At 40.2% G+C, this 25167-nt stretch overlaps 1 protein-coding gene across 5 annotated transcripts in view; it reads left to right on the top strand.

The window, feature by feature from the left end:
* Positions 1-3813, top strand: part of TNNT2 (troponin T2, cardiac type) — a 36363-nt gene extending 32550 nt beyond the window's left edge. For all 5 annotated transcript variants that reach the window (XM_044676075.1, XM_044676074.1, XM_044676071.1 and 2 more), the window contains 2 exons: positions 3178-3218; positions 3482-3813. In XM_044676075.1, the coding sequence (XP_044532010.1) occupies positions 3178-3218; positions 3482-3527 (87 nt within the window). In that variant the 3' untranslated portion in view covers positions 3528-3813. The remainder of the gene's footprint in view (positions 1-3177; positions 3219-3481) is intronic.
* The last annotated feature ends 21354 nt before the right edge of the window (positions 3814-25167 follow it).

Raw genomic sequence — 25167 nt, 5'->3', positions numbered from 1 at the left:
TATCTGTAAAATGGGGGAAATTATCTTAGTCCTTAATCCTTAGATTTTTGTAAGGATTAAGTTAGGTCAGAGTATGTGAAGGATTTGTAAACTCCAAAGTACTACTTAGTATAAGGTATTAGTGTTATTCTTTTCTTCCCAAAGCCTTGATTAAATATGTAATTATTTCCCAGGATGCCTTTGGGTGATGCCCAGGAAGAATTAAGTAAATGAGGCCACTTCTCTCATCAGTTGGGACTTATACTGACAAGCACATGTGTACAGATGTGTGATTTCAGAACATCCACACAGCAGAACGGACACATTAAGGCAGCGAAGAATGGCCAGAAGAGGGATCCCTCAAATAGTAGGGGGTGAAGACAAATACATGTTAATGGGAGTCACTTCTACTAACCACTCAAGGACTTGGAGCTTCCTTCTGGCTATGGCCTTGGGAATATATTTCCAATCTCCATAGGCAATAGGAGCAGCACATGCTCAGTTCCACAATCCCTGGCCTCAGTTTCCCCCTTTCTAAAATGAAGGAATTGGATTAGATGAGTTCTCAGATCACTTTTCAGCTCTAACTTCTTATGTTAATGTCTGTTCCCTTGGATGCTGATGAGTGATCTGAAGGCACCAAGCTGGTTGCACTGGTCCTATCAATCAACAAATTAACAAAGGTCTACTATGTACCAGGAGAAGAGTGGCGTATAACAGAAAAGCTTGAAAAGTTGCAACAAAAACACCCAAATAAGTAAATACAAAATAAATTTAGTACTTTTTTTTGTCAGGGAAGACCTCTAGTAGTTTAGAGGATCAGGAAAGACTTTAGGTAGAAGGCAGAAATGAAAGTGAAGACCAGGTTTAGTGCTGCTGATCTGAAGAAGTTTCTGCAGACACCTAAGTCAGGTTTTGAGTTCTCTGGATTAGATCACCCTGGACCCCACGTTTATACTACCAGCACCATACTCCTACCTGCTCTGGACTTTGTGTTCAGACACTTAGAGGCTTCCTGGGGGGCAACTAGGTGGCTCTGTGGATTGTCTAGAGATCCAGGAGGTCCTGGGTTCAAGTCTGACCTCAGATACTTCTTAGCTATGTGACCCTGGGCAAGTCACTTAACCTCCACTGCCTAGCCCTTACCACTATTCTGCCTTGGAACCAATACATAGTATTGATTCTAAGACAGAAGGTGAGGTTTTTAAAATAAGCTTCCCCATCAAGCAAACTCTGTGGGTACAATGGTGTGATGAAGCCAGCCAACTGTAGACTCCATTGTTAACTTTTCAGTGTGAACATTTACACTTTGAAAATGGTCAAACACTACAAATCTGGGCTTGACTTATTGTTGTGTTCATTATCTAGACAAGAAAGTGACAGATAAAATGTTAATAAAGTAGATTAAACTTAAAAGTCTATTCTATATGTAATTTGTTTTCAACAGAGAGCCAGTGTTCCCTGCTACAATTGTTCAGTTGTTTCAGTAGTGGCTCACCCTTCGTGCCCCCATTTGGGTCTTTTTTGGTGAAGACACTGGAGTGGTTTGCTATTTCCTTCTCCTCATTTTACAGATGATGAAACTGAGGCCAGTAGGGTTAAATGACTTGCCCAAAGTCACATAGCTAGTAACTGTTTGAGGAAATATTTGAACTCAGGTCTTCCTGACTCCAAGCTCATTATAGCATCATCATTAAAGCCTTAGTTTTGAGCCGGATGTTATCCTGTATTTCTGGAGTGTGAAGATGGAAAAAAACCCAACACTCTTCCCTGCACCTCTGGGGTGGCCCCGAAATCCCATTTTTTGTATCCTGTTGAACTCTTAAAGTATAACAGAGCACTTCGTGAATGCCTACTGTATGCAGAATTACTGCGTAATTTTTATTGAGGGAGAAACAAAGTTCATTTAATATATGGCTCCTGCCCTCAAGGAACTTAAAGTCTAGTGACGGGGACTTAGACACCAACTCAGATGGCCATGATTCAAAATATCACACGGTAAATGTATTATTACATGGTTACAAAACCAAGGCTATGTAGGTCTGAGGGAAAGAGAGGGGGTGGCATTTAAATGGGCATTTGAGAGAGGGGTAAGAGTTCAATGGGTAAAGGTGAAGAAGGAGATTCCACTCTATCCTGTGGTGTCCACTCCTCACGTGGTATCAAATAATATGTCGTGAAAAGGAAATCAGGTAATGTGTGTAAATACCTGCCTCTGCCCCTAATTGATCTGGGATCTCTTAGATAATGGGGATATATACGGGCATCCCTTCCAACAAGGAAGGTTGTGGCTGAAACTAGGAATCCTGTTCGCATCCTCTCTTAAGTTTGCCAAAATGAACCAGCTTAAAATTCATCTGACACTTTAAAATGGCATATATATATATATACACATGCATACACATATTTAATATGTGTACATACACATATAGTAGTAGATATATACACACACATATAAAATTATATATATAATTATATATAAAATTATGTATATAAAATTATATATATGTATATATATATATATGCTGTTGTGGTCATTCAGTTTAATTTAGCCAGTATTCATTAATTTGTACCAGTAGTCACGGGGAATATAAAAACAAAGAATAAATAAAATAGTCCCTGACTTCAAGGAGCTTCCATTCTATTGGGAGTGGAGCAAAATAAATTATTGCCCTAGGACAGTTGTATGACCCTGGACAAGTCACTTAACCCCTCAAATCCTCAGGCAATTCTTTAAGGCTGTCAGTGATGTTCTTCATTTGGAAAGGGAATTCCCACTTCAAAGAGATCACAGATGCTTTCTGACCTTCCAAACAGACCAAGCAAACTTTTTTTCCTTTAATCCTTTACCTTCTGTCTTAGAATCAATGTTGTGTATTGGTTCCAAGTAAGCAAACGTTTTGATAGTGAAGGATAATGAAGACTATGTCTAAGTCCAGAGAATCATTTGGGGAAATAATATGAAATTAGGTCCCCAAAGTAGGCTAATACCAAACAGAGGATGGCCTTGAGTGCCAGGCAGAGGATGTTGAACTTTAATTAGGAGACAATACAAGATAATGAAGATTTTGGCCTTTGGGCTCATCTTGCTGATTCTCTCTCCCTGCGCCAAGCTCTGGCTATTTCTGGGCTTTCCTGGTCTCATAGCTCTACCCTTTGGGCTCGGTCTCTGCTCATCTGGTCCTATTTCTTTTGCAGATCAATGTTCTCCGGAATAGGATCAATGATAACCAGAAAGTGTAAGTGTCCACTGCTTTTCCTCCCCACCCTTCTCCTTTGTCTTTTCCTCTTGGTCATCACTCTTTTCCTTTTTTTCTTCCCCTCTACAGAGCTCTTCCTTGTTCTTCACCCTTCTCCCCCTTTACCCTCAGTGTAGCCTCTCTAACCCTTATTCACCCGACCTTAGGATCAGTCCCCTTCCTCTGTTTACTCCCCAAGCCCTAAACCTGATGAGACTTATTCAAGTTCCCTCTATGGCTGAGTCTTCCTTTCTTTCTTGCAGCTCCAAGACCCGAGGGAAGGCCAAAGTCACTGGGCGGTGGAAATAGAGAAGAGGTGGGGTACCTCCTTGGCATTGAGGTTACCGGGGCTCTAAGGGCCCCAGGCTTCTTCACCGATCAATCTGCTAGATTGATCTCTACTCCTCTGTGGTGTCATTGCCCCATTGTGTCCCTGGCTCCTTTGGTCCACTCTGGAGACCAAAGAGAATGTTGAACCTGAATGCACAGAGCTAGCCCAAGTGGGTGGCTTTTTCCCCCTTCCCCAAATGAACACACAAACACACACACACACACACACACAAAATGCCTCTAATAAAAGTCAACACAGACTAAACGGCATCCTGGTCACTTCTGTTTCATAAGGAGAGAAATCAACTATAAAAGCTTTTTCCCTATAATTCAGACACAGAAAATCAAGTCAATTCAGACCCTCAAATTCAATTCAGGAAATGTTTGACAGCTACTATTTGTGAGGAAGGTTTCAGAGATAGAGGATAGAGAACTGGCTGTAGAGTAAGGAAGATCTGAGTTCGAGTTCTGCCTCTCACGCATAGAATTTTGGAATCCCAAACAGGTCACAATGTCCTACTGCCTCCAAGCAACCCTTTAAAACTATGAATAATTGCAGAGCAGTTATTAATCTATCAGTGGATAGAATTTCCTTAGAAGGCATTTCCCGGTACTGATGAAATCACAGGTGTGGACCAAAAAAAAAAAATATGCAAGGCTCAGCACTGTACCAGGTCCAGGCAAGGGTGACAAAGCTGAAGAATGACAGAGTCTGTCCTCGAGGAACTTGCAATGTAATTGAAGGTCATAAACAAGACATGTACCCAAATAAACATGATGCAGGATAGAATTCGAGAGGATCTAAGTATGACGGGGTTAGACAGAATACTCTGAACACATTTCCAAGGCAAAGATCGCCTTTGGCTGGGAGTATCAAGAAGGATGAGGCATGGAAGTTGAGTCTTGAAGGCAGAGGAGGATTTCAACAGACAAAGAGTTGGCCATGGGGGAGGATTTGCAGAAAGGCACAGAGAAGGATAGGGCGAGAATTGGAAATAGCTAATAATCTAGTTGCCTGGAACACTGACTATGGAATGTAAAGGGAAGTCTATTTGGAAAATTAGGTGGGAGTCAGATGATAAAAGGTCTTAACTTTTAGACTAAAGAGTCAAATCTGATTCTATAGACAAGAGGAAAGACTCTAAAACTTTCAGTGACATCGTCAGACCCATGTAAACTTGTTTCGGCAGCTGCGTTGTCAAGTCAAAGAAGCATTTATTAAGTGCCTGCTATGATTCAGGCTTTGTGCTAAGTGCTGAGGATACAAAGAAAACAAACAGATAGAAAAAAAAGATAGTTCAGAGAGGGGAAATACTGGAAGGCTGGGAATCAAGAGGTCACTACAACAGTCCAGGCAAGAATTAATGAAATAGGGCCAGATGGCAATTGTAGTGGAAAGACTGGAATCATCAGATATTGTGCAGTTAGAATCAGTAGGACTTAGCAGCTGATTTGATAATTGCTGAGGGAAGAGTGAAAGATTTTACCAAGATTTCAAATCTGTATAACTGGGAAGATGGTGAGACCAATGATGAAAATAGAGAGAGTAAATAGGGAGAAGAGGAAGGCTTAGAGAAGAATCAGTCAACAAGCACTTATTATGCACTTTTTAAAGCACTCTGTACCTGGCAATGCTCTAGACTTTGGCAACACAAAGACAAAAACAAAACATTCTGCTCTCAAGGAGTTCATATTCCATAAAGGGAGAGAATGTGAACATGTAAATAGATGCTTTATATACATAAAATAAATACATGGTAATGTTGGGGCATGAATTTCATTTTGGACTTGAACTATTAAACTTGAGATCTTGGAAAGACATTTAAGGGGAAATGTCTAGTAGGCAGGAAGCACCGAGGGCTGGCATGTGGGAAAATGCCTAGACTAGAAAAATACATTCTCAGTCTCTGGGGACCCTTTTCCTCCTCTTCCCTCCCTCTCTCCTTCCCTCCCTCTTTCCCTTCTTCCTTCTTCTCTCCTTCCTTCATTCCTTCCTTCCTTCCTTCCTTCCTTCCTTCCTTCCTTCCTTCCTTCTTTTCTTCCTCCTTCCTTCCTTTTTCCTTCCCTCCTTCTCTCCTTCCTTACCTTCTTTCCTCCTTTCTTCCTTTCCTCTTTCTCTCCTTCCTTCCTTCCCTCCATCCCTCCTTCCTTCTTTCTTTCCTTCCTTGCTTCCTTCCTTCCCTACTACCCTTTATTCCATACATAACACATACAAGGTCAACATAGGCCCTCAAGGAAAATGAAGTATGTTTTCTCCATTCTGAAAGATGATCTAATCAGATATCCTTCCCACCCAGGGCAGAGAAGCTAAGGAATAACAAATTCAGCTGCAGGGGATTATGATTTTAGGCTCTTGTGAATCACCAAGGGTAGCCAACTCTATGGAAGGGGATTGTAAATTGGGGATTGTGGATTTTCTCAGCAGTGAGTCATGAGAGGTGAACAATGGAGGGCTTCCTTAGTATCATGCTTTGTTTTCATTCCTGTTCAAGGGCTGCTCACTAAGAGTCAGCAATCTCTGGGTAAGCTGGTAGAGGAGGAGAAAGAGAGTTAATTTTGCCAGACAACCTTCTAATTCCTGTGTGTAGAAAGTTCTCTGGGGTTTCTCATTTGCTCTCCATTTCCTACTTCTGCTGCTTAGTCAGAAGCCCTGGAATCTTTGGGCTGAAGAGGATAAATAGAACAGTTGCCTAGGATGAATGGGGTCAATGGAGAGAGTAAGGAGTAGAAGAGAAGGGTACAGAAGGGTGGTGGCCATGGTAGCTTACCAAGGAGACAGCAAGATTGATTGGAGAAGAAAAGCTGTCCACCAGTTTCCTCTACTATGAAACCTTGGTGTTGAAGCCAAAAGAGGTGTGAGAAATCATTTTATCCAACCCTCTCACTTTAAAGATGAGGAAATTGAGGCCCAAAGGAGGGGGAATGACTTACATAAAGGCAAGCAGCTGGTTAACAGAACCAAGAGTAAAACCTAAAACCTAGACCTCCTGACTCCATTTCATCTTGCTGTAAATAAATGATGGTGGGGAAGAGGTTGCCTATTTTCTGTTTAAAGGATATCTACTCAAGAGGATGATTGATGGGGGGAGACAGTGAGGAGTCCTCAGTGGTTAGTTATCCCTCTGGATGGCAGTCCCAAGAGGATCAAAAGCAGGACCTCTCTCTCTTCCCATCAGGTGGTGCTACCTGACCCAGTGTAAGGCATATGTTCCCTGCTCTCCCCAGTCCCCACCTTGGGCATATTTTCCAGAGCCCAGCCCCAAGTAGCTCCTAGCATTGTCTCTGTATTCACCTGTCAGCTTTCCTATGCTATGCACCACCCTGGCCCTTCCCCAGCCCTGCCCTAGCCTGGGTGGGACAGCTGAGTCAGCTCAAAGTGCCTTCTTCCCATGGTGGGCAGCTTCCTTCCTTGCTGCATTCTTCCTCTTCTCAGTCCTTGTCCTTGAGCAGTTATAGTTCTTCCTTCACACTATACAAACTGAGGCAGAAGAAAGTGGGGAAGTCCAGTAGGCAGAATAAAAAAGCCAAGAGTAAGATAAATGCATTTTTCTCTATCCAACACTTGAGTCTTAGTTTTCAGACTGATAAAAATTGTAACAGTCAAGTTTAATTAAGTTACCTTCCTTAGCATAGTAGCATGGTAGCATGGGCTGGGGTCCTATCTCTTCTTCTTCTTTTTTTTTAAACCTTTATCTTCTGTCTTATAATCCATACAAGCATGGGTTCCAAGGCAGAAGAAGGCAGTTGAGGTTAAGTGATTTACCCAGGGTAACACATCTGGAAAGTGTCTGAGACCAGGTCCTCCCAACTTCAGACCTGGTATTCTATCCACTGAGCCCACCTGGTTACCCTAGGTCCTATCTCCTCTTGCTTCTCCGCTACTCCCACTCCAGAGGTTAACATATCCATTTCCCTATCTCTAACATATGAGCATCTATCTGCCCTCTTCTTTAAGGTATCCAAGGAAATTCTGCAACACCCTTCACTTTCTTATTCTAGGCCAGTGATGGCAAACCTTTTAGAGACCAAGCGTCCAAACCATACTTTCACACCACATGTGAGCTGCACTCAAGACAGGGGAGGGAGGAAGAGCTCCCATTGGGCTGCTGGGCAAAGGGGGTGGATAATGTGAACAAATGCCTCAGGCACGGTGGAGAGGGGGAAGGGAGCAGCCCCCTCCAGCACACATACCATAGGGTTACCAGCATGGTTCTAGACTTTCAAAATCCTTCCTCTGTCCTTTACTTCTGTAAGTAGGATCCTACCTATTCTACTACCTTCCAATTTCATCATCTCTCCGGTGCTTAGCCTCCACCCCATGAGTCAAGGCAGACATAGGCATAGTTTAAGCTCCCTAGCCATGATACCCAGGAAAACTCCATCTTGCTTTGTCTTTAAGGCTCCTAAGGGGAATGCTTGGCCCTGGCTCAGGAGGCAGCCATGCAGCTGGTAGGAACATCAAGGGTTAAGTTGGGTGTTTCCCCACCAGCTTACTCAGGTATCTGCCTGTGCAGGAACATTTGTAGATAACTGAGTCTAGGGAGGCAGGTCCTGTCTCATCCTACTTATTAATACATCTTCCAGCAGCAGAAAGAGCCAAAAAGTGAAGTTTTGTTTGCTAGGGGTGGGGAGACTGAGAGAAAGGGGGTGGAACTAGGACAGGAGAAACAGCTGAGCCATCTACAGAGAGGCCAGGAGCCCTGGCTGCCCCCTCTGCCCAGGGTCCAGTGAAACAGCTGACAAGACCAGCTTGGGTACACTGGCTAGAAGCCCAGTTGGCAAGTTGTAATTCCATGGCCCCATGCAGAGTATCTCTGGGAAAAGAAAGGAAGATGAGAATGTGTGCAGGTACCTTATGTGGACACACACACACACACACACACACACACACACACACACACACACACACGGAAATGCCGAGACACGTGCACACATGTACCCAAATGAGACACCCAAAGCTGTCTCCCATAATGCTCTCACATTAATAAAGCACTTTGTACATCACAAAGGCTTTTCTTAGCACAACCAAATGATGTCATAATAATGATGACTCAAATTGACATAGTACTTTAAAAAACCCTTACTTTCTATTTTAGTAATAACTCTAAGACAGACAGGTAAGGGGTAGAACAAATGGGGGTTAAGTGACTTGCCCAGGGTCTCATATCTAGGAAGTATCAAATCTGAGGTCAGATTTGAACTCAGGTCCTCCCTATCCACCAGGCCACCTAGTTGCCTCCAAATTTACAAAGTGTGTATCATAGAATCTTTACCTTGCATCTTAGAATCACTACTATGTATTGAATCCAAGGCAGAAAAGCAATAAGGGCTAGGCAATGGTGGGGTTAAGTGACCTGCCCAAGGCCACATAGTCAGGAAATAAATTTATATAGTGTTTTGAGGCTGATAGAACATTCTCCTTATAACCCAACAAGGTAGGGGAAGCTATTGTTATTATATCTATTTAAATAGAGTAGGAAACTGAAGTCAAGGAAACTCCATGATTTGCCCATAGTCACATGGCTGTTAAGTGGACAGCTGGGATTTAGGGCAATAGGATTCGAGATCTAGAAAGAGAAGGGATGCTAGAGACAGGCCATAGTTTTATGGAGAGAAAAAATTGAGGCTCAGAAAGGGTAAATGACTAGGTCACACAGGTGGTAAGTAACAGAGGTAGAATTTTAGTCTTTTTTATCATTTTTCTTTTTTTAATTAATTTAATAATTTTTATTTTTTAGAAAAGTTATCCATGATTACATGATTCATGTTCTTACTTTCCCTTTCACCCCCCAACCTCCTCCCCCCCATAGCTGACGCACATTTCCACTGATTTTAACATGTGTCATCTATCAAGACCTATTTCCATATTATTGATAGTTGCATTGGTGTGGTTGTTTCGAGTCTACATCCCCAATCATGTCTGCCTCAACCTATGTGTTGTTCAAGCAGTTGTTTTTCTTCTGTGTTTCCTCTCCTGCAGTTCTTCCTCTGAATGTGGGTAGCATTCTTTTCCATAAATCCCTCAGAATTGTCCTGGGTCATCGCATTGTTGCTAGTACAGAAGTCCATTATATTCTATTTTACCACAGTGTATTGGTCTCTGTGTACAATGTTCTTCTGGCTCTGCTCCTTTCACTCTGCATCAGTTCCTGGAGGTCTTTCCAGTTCACATGGAATTCCTCCAGTTTATTATTCCTTTGAACACAATAGTATTCCATCACCAGCATATACTACAATTTGTTCAGCCATTCCCCAATTGAAAATGAGCATACCCTCATTTTCCAGTTTTTTGCCACCACAAAAAGCATAGCTATAAATATTTTTGTACAAGTCTGTTTATCTATGATCTCTTTGGGGTACAAACCCAACAATGGTATGGTTGGATCAAAGGGCAGGCAGTCTTTTATAGCCCTTTAAGCATAGTTCCAAATTGCCATCCAGAATGGTTGGATCAGTTCACAACTCCACCAGCAATGCATTAATGTCCCAATTTTGCCACATACCCTCCAACATTCATTACTCTCCCCTGCTATCATTTTAGCCAATCTGTTAGGTGTGAGGTGATACCTCAGCATTGTTTTGATTTGCATTTATCTAATTATTAGAGATTTAGAACACTTTCTCATGTGCTTATTGATAGTTTTGATTTCTTTATTTGAAAATTGCCTATTCATGTCCCTTGCCCATTTATCAATTGGGGAATGGCTTGATTTTTTATACAATTGATTTAACTCCTTGTATATTTGAGTAATTAGACCCCTGTCAGAGTTTTTTGTTATAAAGATTTTTTGCAGTTTGTTGTTTTCCTTCTGATTTTGGTTGCATTGTTTTTGTTTGTACAAAACCTTTTTAATTTAATATACTCAAAATCATTTATTTTACATTTTGTAATTTTCTCTAACTCTTGATTGGTTTTAAAATCTTTCCTTTCCCAGAGATCTGACAAGTATACTGTGTTCACTTAATTTATTTATCATTTCCTTCTGTATATTCAAGTCATTCACCCATTCTGAATTTATCTTGGTGTAGGGTGTGAGATGTTGATCTAAACCTAATCTCCCATATTGTTTTCCAATATTCCCAAGAGTTTTTGTCAAATAGTGGATTTTTGCCCCAAAAGTTGGGCTCTTTGGGTTTATCATACACTGTCTTGCTGACGTCACTTACCCCAAGTCTATTCCACTGATCCTCCCTTCTGTCTCTTAGCCAGTACCATATTGTTTTGATGACCTCTGCTTTATAGTATAGTTTAATATCTGGTACTGCTAGGCCACCTTCCTTCACGTTTTTTTCCCATTATTTCCCTTGATGTTCTTGATCTTTTGTTCTTCCAAATGAACTTTGTTATAGTTTTTTCTAATTCAGTAAAGAAGTTTTTTGGTAGTTTGATAGGTAATGGCACTAAATAAGTAAATTAATTTGGGTAGAATGGTCATTTTTATTATGTTAGCTCATCCTACCCATGAGCAATCAATGTTTTTCCAATTGTTTAGATCTAGTTTTATTTTTTTGGAAAGTGTTTTGTAGTTATGTTCTTATAATTTCTGTATTTGTTTTGGTAGATAGATTCCTAAGTATTTTATATTGTCTAGGGTGATTTTAAATGGTGTTTCTCTTTCTATCTCTTGCTGCTATGATGTGTTTGAAATATATAGAAATGTTGATGATTTATGTGCACTTATTTTGTATCCTGCAACTTTGCTAAAGTTGTTGATTATTTCTACTAGCTTTTGAATTGATTCTTGTTATGATTAAAATTGATATAGATGCATATAGATAGAAGTATTAATATTTTATTTAAAGCCATGTTGGCAAATTTAAGAAAGACCATGTGCCTGCTAAGATCTAATTCAAATCTCCTGCCATACCTTCTGCCCACCTGGCTGCCTTGTACCCAAGAGAGCCTCTCCCCTTCCCCTCAGGAGTCTTATTCTGTTTTCTATGTAATTACACTTCCTGTCTACCTGTATTACAAGAGGAATCATGGGAAATGTAGTTTCAAAGTCCCCTAAATGTCCACAGGAAGTTTATCTCATATATCTAAGTATTACAGTTTAAATGAACCCCAAAGAACCCCCCAAATTCCAATAACACATTCTCTAGGATTTTTTAAGTAGACCATCATATCATCTGCAAAGAGTGATAACTTAGTCTCCTCATTGCCTATTTTAATACCTTCAATTTCTTTTTCTTCTCTAATTACTACTGCTAGTGTTTCTAGTACAATGTTAAATAATAGAGGTGATAATGGGCATCTGCTTGATCTTATTGGGAAGACTTCTAATTTATGCCCATTGCATATGATGCTTGTTGATGGTTTTAGGTATATACTGTTTATTATTTTTAGGAAAGGTCCTTCTATTCCTATACTTTTCAGTGTTTTCAATAGGAATGGATGCTGTATTTTGTCAAAGGCTTTTTCAGCATCTATTGAGATAATCATGTGATTTTTGTTTGTTAGCTTGTTGATATAGTCAATTATGTGGATGGTTTTCCTAATGTCGAACCATCCTCGCATTCCTTGTATAAATCCCATCTGATCATGGTGGATAATACTCTTGATCACTTGCTAGAGTCTTTTTCCTAGTATTCTATTTAAGATTTTTGTATCTATGTTCATTAGGGAGATTGGTCTGTAGTTTTCTTTCTCTGTTTTTCATCTACCTGGCTTTGGAATCAGTACCATATTTGTGTTATAAAAGGAATTTGGTAGGACTCCTTCTTTGCTTATTATATCAAATAATTTGTATAGTATTGGGATTAGTTGTTCTTTGAATGTTTGATAGAATTCACTTGTGAATTCATCAGGCCCTGGCAATTTTTTCTTAGGGAGTTCTTTGATGGCTTGTCCAATTTCTTTTTCTGATATTAGATTATTTAAGTATTCTATTTCTTCTGCTGTTAATCTAGAAAATTTATATTTTTGTAAATATTCATCCATATCACCTAGATTGCTATATTTATTGCCATATAATTGGGCTAAATAGTTTTTAATGATTGCCTTAATTTCCTCTTCATTAGAGGTGAAGTCTCTCTTTTCATCTTTGATACTGTTAATTTGGTTTTCTTCTTTCCTTTTTTTATTAGATTGACTAGTACTTTATCTATTTTATCTGTTTTTTCCAAAATACCAGCTTCTAGTCTTATTTATTAATTCACTAGTTCTTTTACTTTTGATTTCATTAATTTCTCCCTTGATTTTTAGTATTTCTAATTTAGTTTTCATCTGAGGATTTTTAATTTGTTCTCTTTCTAGTTTTTTGAGTTGCATGACCAATTCATTAATCTCTGCCCTCCCTAATTTGTTAACATATGCACTCAAGGATATAAATTTCCCCCTGAGTACTGCCTTAGCTGCATCCCACAGAGTTTGGTAGGATGTCTCATCATTGTCATTCTCTTCAATGAAATTATTGATTGTTTCTATGATTTCTTCTTTAACTGGTTTTGGAGAATCATATTATTTAATTTCCAATTAGTTTTTGGTTTGCCTCTCCATGTATTCTTACTAATAACCATTTTTATTGCATTATGATCTGATAAGGTTAAATTTATTATTTCTGCTTTTTTTCATTTGTTTGCCATGTTTCTATGCCCTAGTACATGGCCTATCTTTGTGAATGTTCCATGTGGTGCTGAAAAGAAGGTGTATTCCTTTTTTTCCCTATTTATTTTTCTCCATATATCTATTAACTCTAATTTTTCTAGGATTTCATTCACCTCTCTTATCTCTTATTTATTTTTTGGTTTGATTTATCTAGGTCTGATAGGGGAAGGTTGAGGTCACCCACTAGTATAGTTTTGCTATCTATTTTGTCCTTGAGCTCCACTAGCTTCTCCTTTAGAAATTTGGATACTATGCCGTTTGGTGCATGCATGTTGGGTACTGATATTTCTTCATTGTTTATACTGCCTTTTATTAGGGTGTAATTACCTTCCCTATCTCTTTTAACCAGATCTATTTTTACTTTGGCTCTGTCAGAGATCATGATGGCAACCCCTGCCTTCTTTTTCTCATTTGAAGCCCAATAGATTTTTCTCCATCCTTTCATTTTTACTCTATGTATGTCTATCTGTCTCGTGTGTTTCTTGTAGACAACATATGGTAGGATTTTGGTTTCTAAGCCACTCTGCTGTTTGCTTCCGTTTTATGGGTGAGTTCATCCCATTCACATTCAGAGTTATAATTATCAACTGTGTATTCCCAGACATTTTGATTCTCTCTCCTTGTCCTGTCCTTTCTTCTTTCACTGTTTCCTTCTATACCAGTGTTTTGTTTTTAATCAGTTCCTATAATCCCCTCCCTTGTTGTACTTCCCTTTCTCCCCCTCCTCTCTTATTCCTCTCTTATTGTTATTTAAAGCTACGCTGAGCTCCCCTCAAAGCCCTCTCCCTCCCTAGTATTGCTTCCCTCTCCACCAGTCTGTTAGGGGATGAATCAAATCTCTGCCCCAATGGATCTGATTGTTTTTCCTTCTTTAAGTTAATTTCAATGCACTTACAAATTAAGTATTTCCTTTCTCCAACCTCTTTACCTTTCCATTGTATTGGTCTTATCCCCTGTTCACCCCATCACTTCTTTATGAAATATAAATTTACTCCATGTCTCTATTTTGTCTGTTTTCCCCTTTCTCTTAATATCATCTCCTTTTTTTACCTCTAGTTTTGTGTGTGTGTGTGTATATATATATACACACATACATACATATATCTTGACATTTCATCCTATACAATTTGTCCCTGTTCCCTTTAATTGTACTTCTTCTATCTACCCTGTTGGTAATAACAATATTAAGAGTTACCAATATCTTCTTTTCTTATAGGGGTACAAGTCAATTGAGCTTTTGGGTCCCTTAAAGAAAAGGTTTTGTTTTGTTTTGTTTTGTTTTGCTTCCCCCCCCCCACTCTCTTAATTACCTTATTGTGATTCTTGAGTTCTGTGTTTGAACAGCAAACTCTCTGCTTAAGTCCAGTCTTTTTCTTTATGAATGCTTGGAAGTCTTCAATTTTGTTGAATGACCATACTTTCCCTTGCAAGAATATAGTCAATTTTGTTGGATAGTTCATTCTTGGTAGACCTAGCTCTCTTGCTTTTCAGAATATTGTATTCCATGCCTTCCTGTCCAATGTAGATGCAGCCAGATCCTGTGTTATCCTAACTGTGGTTCCCTGGTATCTGAATGACTTCTTCTTAGCAGCCTGTAATATTTTTTTCCTTGGTCTGGTAGTTTTTGAATTTGGCTATAATATTTCTAGAAGTTGTTAGTTGTGGATTAAATGTAGGGGGTGATCTGTGGATTCTTTCTATTTCCACTTTTCCCCCTTGTTTGAGAATGTCAGGACAGTTCTCTTGTATAATTTCCTGTAGGATGATGTCTAAACTTTTCCTTTTGTCGTGATGTTCTGGCAGTCCAATAATCCTTAAATTATCTCTTTGAGATCTGTTTTCCAGATCTGTGGTTGTGTCAATGAGGTGTTTCATATTTTCCCCAAATTTTTCATTTTTAAAATTTTGTTTTATATAATTCTTGCTGCCTTGTGAAGTCATTTGCTTCTAGTTGTTGGATTCTAATTTTTAAAGACTGAATTTCATCCCTGGCTTTTTGCTCATCCTTCTCCTTCTGGTCTGCTTTTCTTTGTAGATCATCTTTTGCCTTCTTTGCTTCATTTTTTCAGCTGGTCAATTTGGGCTTTTAAGACATTATTTTCTTGTTTTAGATCATGCATTTCCTTTTCCCAATTGCCTCCAGCCTCTGTTGATTGTTTTCTGAGTTCTTTAGTTATTTGGATTTTGAGTTCTTGAGTTAATTGAATTTTAAGTTCTCCCAAAGCCTGTGTCCATTTCACTGAATTTTCTTTGTTTTTTGCTTGGTGTTCCTTTATCTTCTTCTGATCTATTTGCTCTTTGTTCAATTTCTGGATAAAAGCTATTGATTAGGGTTTCTTTTTTTTCTGTTGTTTACTCATGTTTTTTTCTTCTTTCTCCCCTGTAATTGGCTATAATCTTGATCCTCTGATCATATTTTTGAGTTAGGGCTATCCAGCCCTGGGAGGGCTTCTTCTCTGTTTTGTTGATTAGTGGTTAGTGGGGCCTGAGGCCAGATTTTCCCCAGCTTTTTAATTGGGTTCAGCTAGAGGATCCCCCAGCTCTGTTGTGTTTTCAGATTTGGTTTTCTGTTCCCTCAGAGCCCTTTGTCCTTAATTGATGGTGAAGAGCTTTACAGAGGTTTGGAGCCTTACTGCTTCTATGCTACCATCTTCCCAGTGAATTTGAGTCTTTACCATAGCATCATCATCATCATCATCATCATCATCATCGTCGTCGTCGTCATCATCATCACCACACATATATCTCATACTATGTACTGATTACTTTCTTCCATTCAAGCAAGATTATAGTTAATATTATTCTGCTGGTAGGCCTATGACCTTATTACCTCAGGGAACTACTGGCCTCTTTACAAATAGAGTTTTAGAGGATTTCCTAGGGACACTGAGAGAGGTTAGATGACTTATCCAGGGCCATACAGTTAGGCTGTGGCAGAGACAAGACTTGATCCCAAGTCTTCCTGCTTCTATTCACATGCCCCAGTTGCACAATTGTGCACAATTCCACTGGGTTTTACATGTATCATTATCATGCCCATTTTATACATGAGGAAAATGAGATCCATATAGGTTAACTGAAACCTTAATGTCACATAGTCAAGGAGTATTTGCAGTGGAAAGAAAGCAGTTCCTTCTTGCCCTAAAGTCCGACACTTTCCTCACTATGCCAGGTTATCTTTTTTTTTTTAACCCTTATCTTCAGTCTTGGAATCAATACTGTGTTCGGGCTCCAAGGCAGAAGAGCAGTAAGGGCTAGGCAATGGGAGTCAAGTGACTTGTCCAGGGTCACACAGCCAGGAAGTGTCTGAGGCCAGATTTGAAGCCAGGACCTTCCATCTCTAGGCCTGGCTCTCAATCCACTGAGATACCCACTTGCCCACTGCCAGGTTATCTTATGATCCCCATTTTTCAGGTTTTAAGGCTGAGCTTCAAAGAAATGATGTGGCTTGACTCATAGTCATATAAGCAATTATTAGAGGTAAGGCTTGAGCCCAAGTCTCTCCCAACTGCAAGACCAGTATTCTTTTTACTCTGATAAGCTGCCTCATTACTCCCAGTTTAGTGGTGAGGAAACTGAGGGTTGGAAAGGAGAAGTAACTTACCCATAGTCACAAAGTCAGTAAGTGGTAACATAAATAAAAATATAAAATATAAAATAAATTTGTAGTTCTGGAACCCGATTTTACTACTCCAAATTTATTTTTTATTTCATTTTTTTAAATCCTCACCTTCCATACTGGAATCAATACTGTGCATTGGTTCTAAGGCAAAAGAGGAGTAAGGGCTGGGCAATGGGAGTTAAGTGACTTGCCTAGGGTCACCCAGCTAGGAAGTGTCTGAGGCCAGATTTGAACCCAGAATGTCCCACCTCTGGGCCTGACTCTCAAGCCACTGAGCCATCTAGCCCCCTTCCCTCATTACTACTCCAAATTTAGTAGACTCATCTACATACAAATCCTATTACAAAGGTTCAACACTACACAGAGAAGTGTTTCCAGAAATACAAATACAAGATACAAATTATCTTGTATATGCATATATTTTCCCCCTACATATACATTTACAGAAGAGAATTGTAGTTATCTACTATAATATAGAATAGCAACTACCTAGCCACAGGAAGATTTGGGATCAAGCCTGGCCTCTGCCACATCCTAGCTGTGTGACCCTGGACAAGTCATCTCACCTCTCTTGATGGCCCCAGGAAAATCCTCCAAAACTCTAAATTGCAAAGGAATTGTTACCATATTGTAGCTTTATCTCAGTTCTGGTCTTGGAGTCAAGGAGGAAGAGCCTGCTTCAAATCCAGATATTTATCACAACCTCTTTGGGCTAGTTTCCTTATTTGTAAAATGGTGGAAGTGGATTAGATGACCTCAGAGATTCCTTTCAGCTCTTAGTCTCAGATTCTGCCCACATTCCCTCAATTTCCCCTATTTTTTCCCAGCTCTCCCTTTCTGTCTGTCCCATGGCGCAAGGAGACCATCTCTTGGTTAGGATCCAGCCCTCTCCCTCATTTGGCTGCTCTGTATGTTGGGGTACTCTGCCTGCCAGATTGTTCTAGGGGCCCCCTTTCTAGTCTAACATTGGCATCATGGGGAGAAGAGAAAGACTAACACAGACCCTGGAATGGGTAGAAGAAAGCACTAGCCAGACAGGAAATTCTTTGTGCATAATCTTTGCCCTCCTGCAAGTTGAATCCCAAAACCTACCAAAGTAGGGCAACTAGATAGCTCACTGCATAGAAAGCCAGGAGGTCCTGGTTCAAATCTAACCAGAAACACTTCCAAGCTGGGTGACCCTAGGCAAGTCCCTTAACTCCCATTGCCTAGCCCTTACCACTCTTCTGCCTTGGAACTGACCCACAGTATTGATTCTAAGACAAAGTAAGGGTTAAAAAAAATAAACCTACCAAAAGCTACGGTTTTTTTACAGCAATTTTTCTAAGATCTTCTCCTCCCCATTCCTGTCTTGGGTCTGCCTAGGGCAAAAGTTCCTAGCTCTTTCCCTCCCCTTGCAGCTTTGTTTTGGGAACTAAGGTATAGGGAGGCCTTCAGGCATCCAGAAGAGGCCCTCTCTGGGAGAACTGGGCACGTCCGTATACGTGTGGGGCATGTGTATAGGGATGGTATGCATACTGGATGTGCTTGCTCTGGGAGGGAGAAGTGGGGCTGTTCAGACTGCTCCTAAGGTTGCCTGTTGAATGAATCCATCTGTTTATTAAGTGCCTACTATGTGCCAGGCGCTATGTTCTAGGCACCGAGTACCTCACCGCCAGGTGTGACCATGGACAAATCACTCAACCCCATTGAGTTTCTTAATCTCCCCCTTGCAAATCAGCTCTTCTCTATGGATCCCTGCCAGCCCTGTCATGCAGAAGAATGATCGGGGATGGGAAGAAAAAAACAAATAAATTCAGAGGAATAAATCGTCATTATAATTATGGTTGCATTGGAGGCAAAAGAAATCTCCTTTTCTCTTTTCACATGCCTTTCTTATACTAATACACTTGCCCCTGGTCTCCACTTCCCCACTAGCTCCCATCACATGCCCATTTCTCTATTTTTTGACTTTTTAAAAAAATTTGTATATAGGTGTTATCACCCACGAGCGAGTATAAACTCCCAAAGGTCAGGGATTTCATTTTTGTGTTTGCATCCCCTTTGCCTTTGGTACAGTCAGAATCTATGATTTTTTCTTTTTTTTAACCCTTACCTTCTGTCTTAGAATCAATACTAAGTATTGGTTCCAAGATAGAAGAGCAGGAAGGGCCAGGCAATGGGGGTCAAGTGACCTGCCCAGGATCACACAGCTAGGAAGTGTCTGAGGTCAAATTTGAACCAGGACCTCTGATCTTATTCCTGGTTTTCTGTCCACTGAACCACCTCACCGTTCCTAGGACCAGTGCTTTCTAAGCAGAAGAACCTCTCAGTGAGACAGTTTCCCCTTCCTACTGGGGATTAATAATTGTTCTGCAATTTTAAAGTCAGGGTCTTAAAAATGGTTTTGATTTAATAAACAAACTCCCAATATTTTCTAACACATATTCACACATACATACATCATTGGAACACCTGCTCCAAGCAAGCTGCCCACATTACTCAAGGTGCCAGGTCTTTAGATAGTCTAGACCAGTGATGGGCAAACTACAGCCCTCCGGCCAGAAGTAGCCCCCTGAAATGTTCTATAGGCCACACGACATTATTCCTAATCTGACAAATACAATGAGTAGGATATAATACAATGAAACCTCTAAAGAGTTGCCTTAGAAACAGACTGACAGATGAGCCTTTCCTTTCCTTTGGCTCCCTCTTTAAAAAGTTTGTCCATCACTGGGCTAGACTAAGAAAGGATTCCTAATCACTTGGCAAGTGAGTAGGAAATAAGAGAAGACACATGGAAAGAACTGCGAAAATGTCTCCTGTTGAAAACTGGGAAATAGTGTGGCAGAATTCAGGGTTAGAGCAACATTTTCTTTTCTTTTTTTATTTTTAAACCCTTCCCTTCCATCTTAGAATCAATACTGTGCATTGGTTCTAAGGCAGAAGAGTGATAAAGGCTAGGTAATGGGGGTTAAGTGACTTGCCCAGGGTCACACAGCTAGGAAGTGTCTGGGGTCAGATTTGAACCTAAGACCTCCCATCTCTGGGTCTGGCTCTCAATCCACTGAGCCACCCCAGCTGCCCCCTAGAGCAACATTTTCTATTTGATACCATAATGACCTCAGAATGGACATGGGACTTAAACATTAAAGCCACTATCATCTTTTAAAAATTAGATTAGAACCAGATCAAGAACCTTTCACAGTTATGGTAAGGAGGTAGGTTTTTTGTTTTTTTTTACCTTGTGTCCTTGTATCAATTTTAAGACAGAAGAGTGGCAAGGGCTAGGCAATCGGGGTTAAGTGACTTGCCCAGGGTCACATAGCTAGAAGGTATCTGAGGCCAGATTTGAACCCCAGGCCTCCTGACTCCAGGCCTGATACTCTATTCACTGTGCTACCTAGCTGCCCCTAGGCAGTAAGATCTTAACCAAACTTGGGACAAAGGTGACCACAAAAGATAATACAGATAACTGAGGATAAAGTTGAAAAGCTTTTGCACAAACAAAATTAACCGTTAGGATGAAGAAAAACAGTCAGTCAGGAGGGGCAGGGAATTCTTTAAGATAAATATCTCTAATAAGGGTATGACATTCAAGACTTATGAAACCAAGAAATATATAAGACGAAAAAACACTCCTCAACCAACAAATTATCAGAAGGATGTGAACAGGGCAGCTGGGTGGCGTAGATAGAGAGCCAGCCCCAGAATCACCAGGAGGACCTTGGTTCAAATTTGACTTCAGACCCTTCCTAGTTGTGTGATCCTGAGCAAGTCACTTAATTCCAATTGCCTAGTCTTTACCACCTTCTGCCTTGGAACAATACTTAGTATCAGTTCTAAAACAGAAGGTAAGCGTCTAAGCAAACAAACAAAACAACCCAGATGTGAACAATAAGTTTTCAAAAGTAGAAATGAAACTTATTAACAGTCATATGAAAGAAAGTTCTAAATCACTGATAATAAGAAAAATGCCAATCAAAACAACTTCGAAGTTTTACCACACACCACACATCACATTAGAAAAAGTGACCAAAAATGGGATAGTAATTGCTGGAGAGGTTGAGGAAAGATAGGCACACTAATACTTTGTCGATGGAACTGTAATTTGGTCAAACCATTCCAGGGAGTCGCTTTAAATTATGCTAAGAAAATGATTTAAATAGTTATATCCTTTGACCCAGGTATCTCACTGCTAGTTCTATATCCCAAGGAGATCATTGATAAAAAGAAAATCCCAATTATCCCATAATATTTATAGTAGTACTTCTTGGAGTAGCAAAGAACTGGCAGCAAAGTAGATGCCTGTAGATGGAGAAATGGCTAAACAAGTTATGGTACATACATGTAATGACATATTAAGTTTCTGTAAGAAACAATGAATATGTTGAATAACAGAAAAACATGAGAAGATATAACATTTGTTATGGGGACATGTACTGACATATACATTGTACTTTCAGGTCTACAAAATACATTATCTCATTTATTTTCATAACAACCCTATGAGGTAGGTACTAAGTGATATTACTATCTCCATTTTAGAGAGGAGGAACTTGAGGCTCAGAGGGAACATAGGATCATAGATTTAGAGATGGAAGTTTCCTAAGAAATCATTTTTGAGTCAGTTTTTACTGATAAGAGCCTGAGTCTGAGAGAAATGAAATTATTTGTTCCTGTTCATGAAGTTCAGAAGGGACATTGGATCCAGGTCCCTCTTGACTTCATGGAGAACACTCTTTCCAAAATATAATCATGTATGTTGGACAGAGTCCTTAAGATCAAGATGCTTAAGTATGCAATTCTCTGTGGCTTCCATATTGCCTACCACAGTCCCTGTTTTGTTGTTGAGTTGTGTCAGTCATGCCTGACACTTTCTGATTTCATGTGGGGTTTTCTTGGCAGAGATCCTGGAATAGTTTGCCATTTCATGAGGAAACTGAGGCAAACAGGGTTGGGTGACTTGTCCAGGATCACACAGCTAGGAAGTGTCTGAGGCCAGATTTGAACTCATGAAGATGAGTTTTTCTGATTCTGAGCCCATTGCTCTGTCCACTGTATCACCTACCTATAGTAGTTGCTCAAACACCCTTTACTGACTATATTAGGTAAGAAATGAGGTTCTTGTCCTCCAAGGGTTCTCTCTGATTTTATAGGTTGAGCTTTGAAGGCAGAATCTCAGTCCTCACACAGAAAACTAACCTTTGGTATTCACGTGAGTGCTATCCTTTCTCTCGAATTATGGTGCCCTCTCTCCCAACTCCTTGAATATCCCAGGTTCTAATCCTCTACCTCAAGGAGTTAAGAAAAAGCATAGTGGGACTTTAAAGATGATCTTGTCCAAACCCTTCAGTTAATAGATGAGGAAACTCAGGGCCAGTAGGGTTCAATACCTTACTCAGTGTAACAGAGGGAATAATAAAAGCAAGATTTGAACCTGAATCCTCTGATTCCAAAAGTACCCTTCCCCCCTACCCCATCTCTTTGCCTGTAACACAGGATTATAGGAATTAGAGCTGAGGAATATCTTAGAAATCATGGAGTGGGGGACAACTATGTCCCTGTAAATGACATTTAACTTGTCTCAATTTCCTCAACTGTAAAATGTAGATCATAAGAGCATCTCCCTCACAGGGTTGTTGTAAGGCTCAAATGAGATAACATGTAAAGCCTGTTGTAAACATCAAAGCATCATGTAATGCTATTTTTATTATTATTGCTATTATCTGACACTTTTAGTCGCCTCTTGGCCTCCCTGACTTCCTTTAATTCTCAAATAAAATCCCACTTCCTACAGGAAGCCTTCCCCAGTGTCTTCTTTCTATTAATTATTTCCTATTTATCCTGTACATAGCTCGTTTTATACATATTTGTCTACATGATGATGCTCCCGTTAGATTGTAAGCTCCTTAAAAAGATCTGACAATTGCACAAATAATTAATAATTAATTAATACATGTTGAATAAATATGGAAGGTGAAGTGCTCTGTGGGCCTCTTTTTCTATCTCCAGCACTTAGAATAATGCCTGGCACATAGTAGGTATTTCATAAATTTTAAGCGAATTGATTTTACAGAGTTATGCTGGGAAAAAAACTCTTTGGATTTAGCAGCGATAAGAGAAAAGGGGGCACGCTGGGGAAAATGTGGAATTTGGAGCACCCCCTCCATCTCCAATCTAGGCTTGAATTCCAGCTCTGCTATTTGTCACCTGGTTGACACTGACTTGTCCCTTTCCTCTCCAGAGCCTCAGTTCCTTCATCTGTAAAATGAGAATCTTGGGCTAAATTATTTCTAAGGTTCCTTACGGTTCTAAATCAACTTTGAGTTCCTGGGTTATGAAGGACTGTGGGTACTTAAATTACTCACACTTTGAAGACTCAGAAAAAATCTCCTACACAGCTCCAGGTACCTGGACCCAGAGGTATTCTCTCAGCCACAGAAGCTACACCCTCAGCACGTCTCTGGTCCCAGAGCATTTTCTCCATAAAGCTAAGACTGGGAAGATGCTGAGCAGCAAAGGCTCAGGCAAGGAGGGGCCTGAGCTGGAGCCTGTATTTTAGGAGAGCAGCAGAGCAAGTCAGGGCTCTGGGGAGATCCTGAGATTCTTCTCGGCTGTCGCTAGCCAGCATTTGTGCTTGGTGAGCAGAATGACAAGGCAGAATCAGCAGCCCCGCCCGGCCCACACCCTGCTGTTTCCCAGAAGGAGCAGAGAGTGCAGCAGATGGGCCGAGGGGACCGGCCAATTGCCTTGGGTAAAGGGGGGGAGAGGAGGACCCAAGAGGGAGGCAAGCATATTCCCTTTGGGCCACAGATAGATGGCGGAGGATCCTCGCCTCCAGCCGGCACTCGCATCTCAGCCGGACTCGCCACTATGTGGCAGCACTCTGTAGATCCAGACCCAGCTCATCCTTCTCCACTGGACGCTGTCTAGGTTCCAGCTGAAAGGGATTCTTGGGTTCTCGCTTTCTTCTTCCCGTTCCTGCTTCCATTCCTGTTCTTCCTTATATGTAGGCTATGAATTAAAATTTAATTTCCCTGTTTTCCCGGATAATCCTCGTACAATGCAGACGGAATTGCTTGTCGGCTCTGTGAGTGAGTGGGGCTGGAGCCAATGTGAATCATATAACGATGGAAACGTATATGGAATTTGTTATTAAAATAAAAGAAAGAAAGAAAATAAATAAAAGAATTTCCTCCAGGAAGATTTTCCTGACATCACTAATGCCATTTCTCCCTCTGGACCCCCAAAGAGCACTTCGCTCCCTTGTTTATTCATCATATATTATTTAGTCTTAGTTATTTGTGCCCCGGTTAAATCCATCCCCTGACCCACCCATCCGCATTAGCATTTAAATACTACTTTAAAGCATGCAAAGTATTTTACAAATATTATTTCATTTGATTCTCACAACAGCCCTAGGAGGTAATCTCCATTTTACAGATGGGGAAACTGAGACAGACAGAGGTTAAGTTACTTACCCAGAGCACACAGCTAGTAAATGTTGAAAGCTGTATTAAAAACACACACACACACACACACACACACACACACACACACACACACACACACACACAAAACCCACTGTCTTCTATCTTGGTATCAATTCTAAGACAGAAGAGCAGAAAGGGCTAGGTAATCAGGGTTAAGTGACTTGCCCAGAGTCATACAGCCAATAAATGTTGAAGGCTGGATTAAAACAAAACAAAACTTTACCTTCTATCTTGGTCTCACAGCTAGAAAGTGTTTCAAGCCATATTTGAACCTAGGTCCTCCTGATGACTCCTGACCTGGTGCTCTATCCTTTGCACTACTAAGATGCCCCTTGAAGGCTGGATTGGAATCCAGGTCTCCCCTGATTCTCTGCCCATTAATGCTCAATCCAACAGATCATCTAGTTGCTAAGACTATAAAATTCATGAGGTGAGTGACTTAATCTTATCTAAGCTTTTCTCCAGTGTCTAGTGCTCTGAATACAAATAAACCTTCAATAGATGCTTGATTCATTTGTAGAAGAGACCTTTCCCACTCATCTTTCTTCTAAATCACTCATAATAAGAAAACTTTAGGGAGAAAATGCCATTTTCCTGTGTCCTGGCCTCATTGTGGACAAAAGGAACTAGTCAGAGCGATAGAGCATCCAGGATCATGGACCTAGAAAAACTGTAATAATTTCCATATTTTCCACATTGACTTATAAATTAGACACAATAGTCATCTTTTACATGTGTTCCACACTTTACAGTTTACTTAGTCCTCTTTGTAAAGTGGGCCAGGTGCTGAATATAATTCCCATTTTATTTTATTTTTTGATTTTTCTGAGCAGTTTATTTTTGGTTAGCTCTTACTGTGTAGCTCTATAATCAATTCAGTTAAATAGTTAAATAATATCCCTCATTTTGATCTCA

This window comes from Gracilinanus agilis, chromosome 4 (genome assembly GCF_016433145.1).
Source record: "Gracilinanus agilis isolate LMUSP501 chromosome 4, AgileGrace, whole genome shotgun sequence".
Taxonomy (NCBI): Eukaryota; Metazoa; Chordata; class Mammalia; order Didelphimorphia; family Didelphidae; genus Gracilinanus; species Gracilinanus agilis.
Note: the sequence above shows the minus strand (reverse complement) of the source record. Positions and strands in the feature narration are given on the sequence as shown.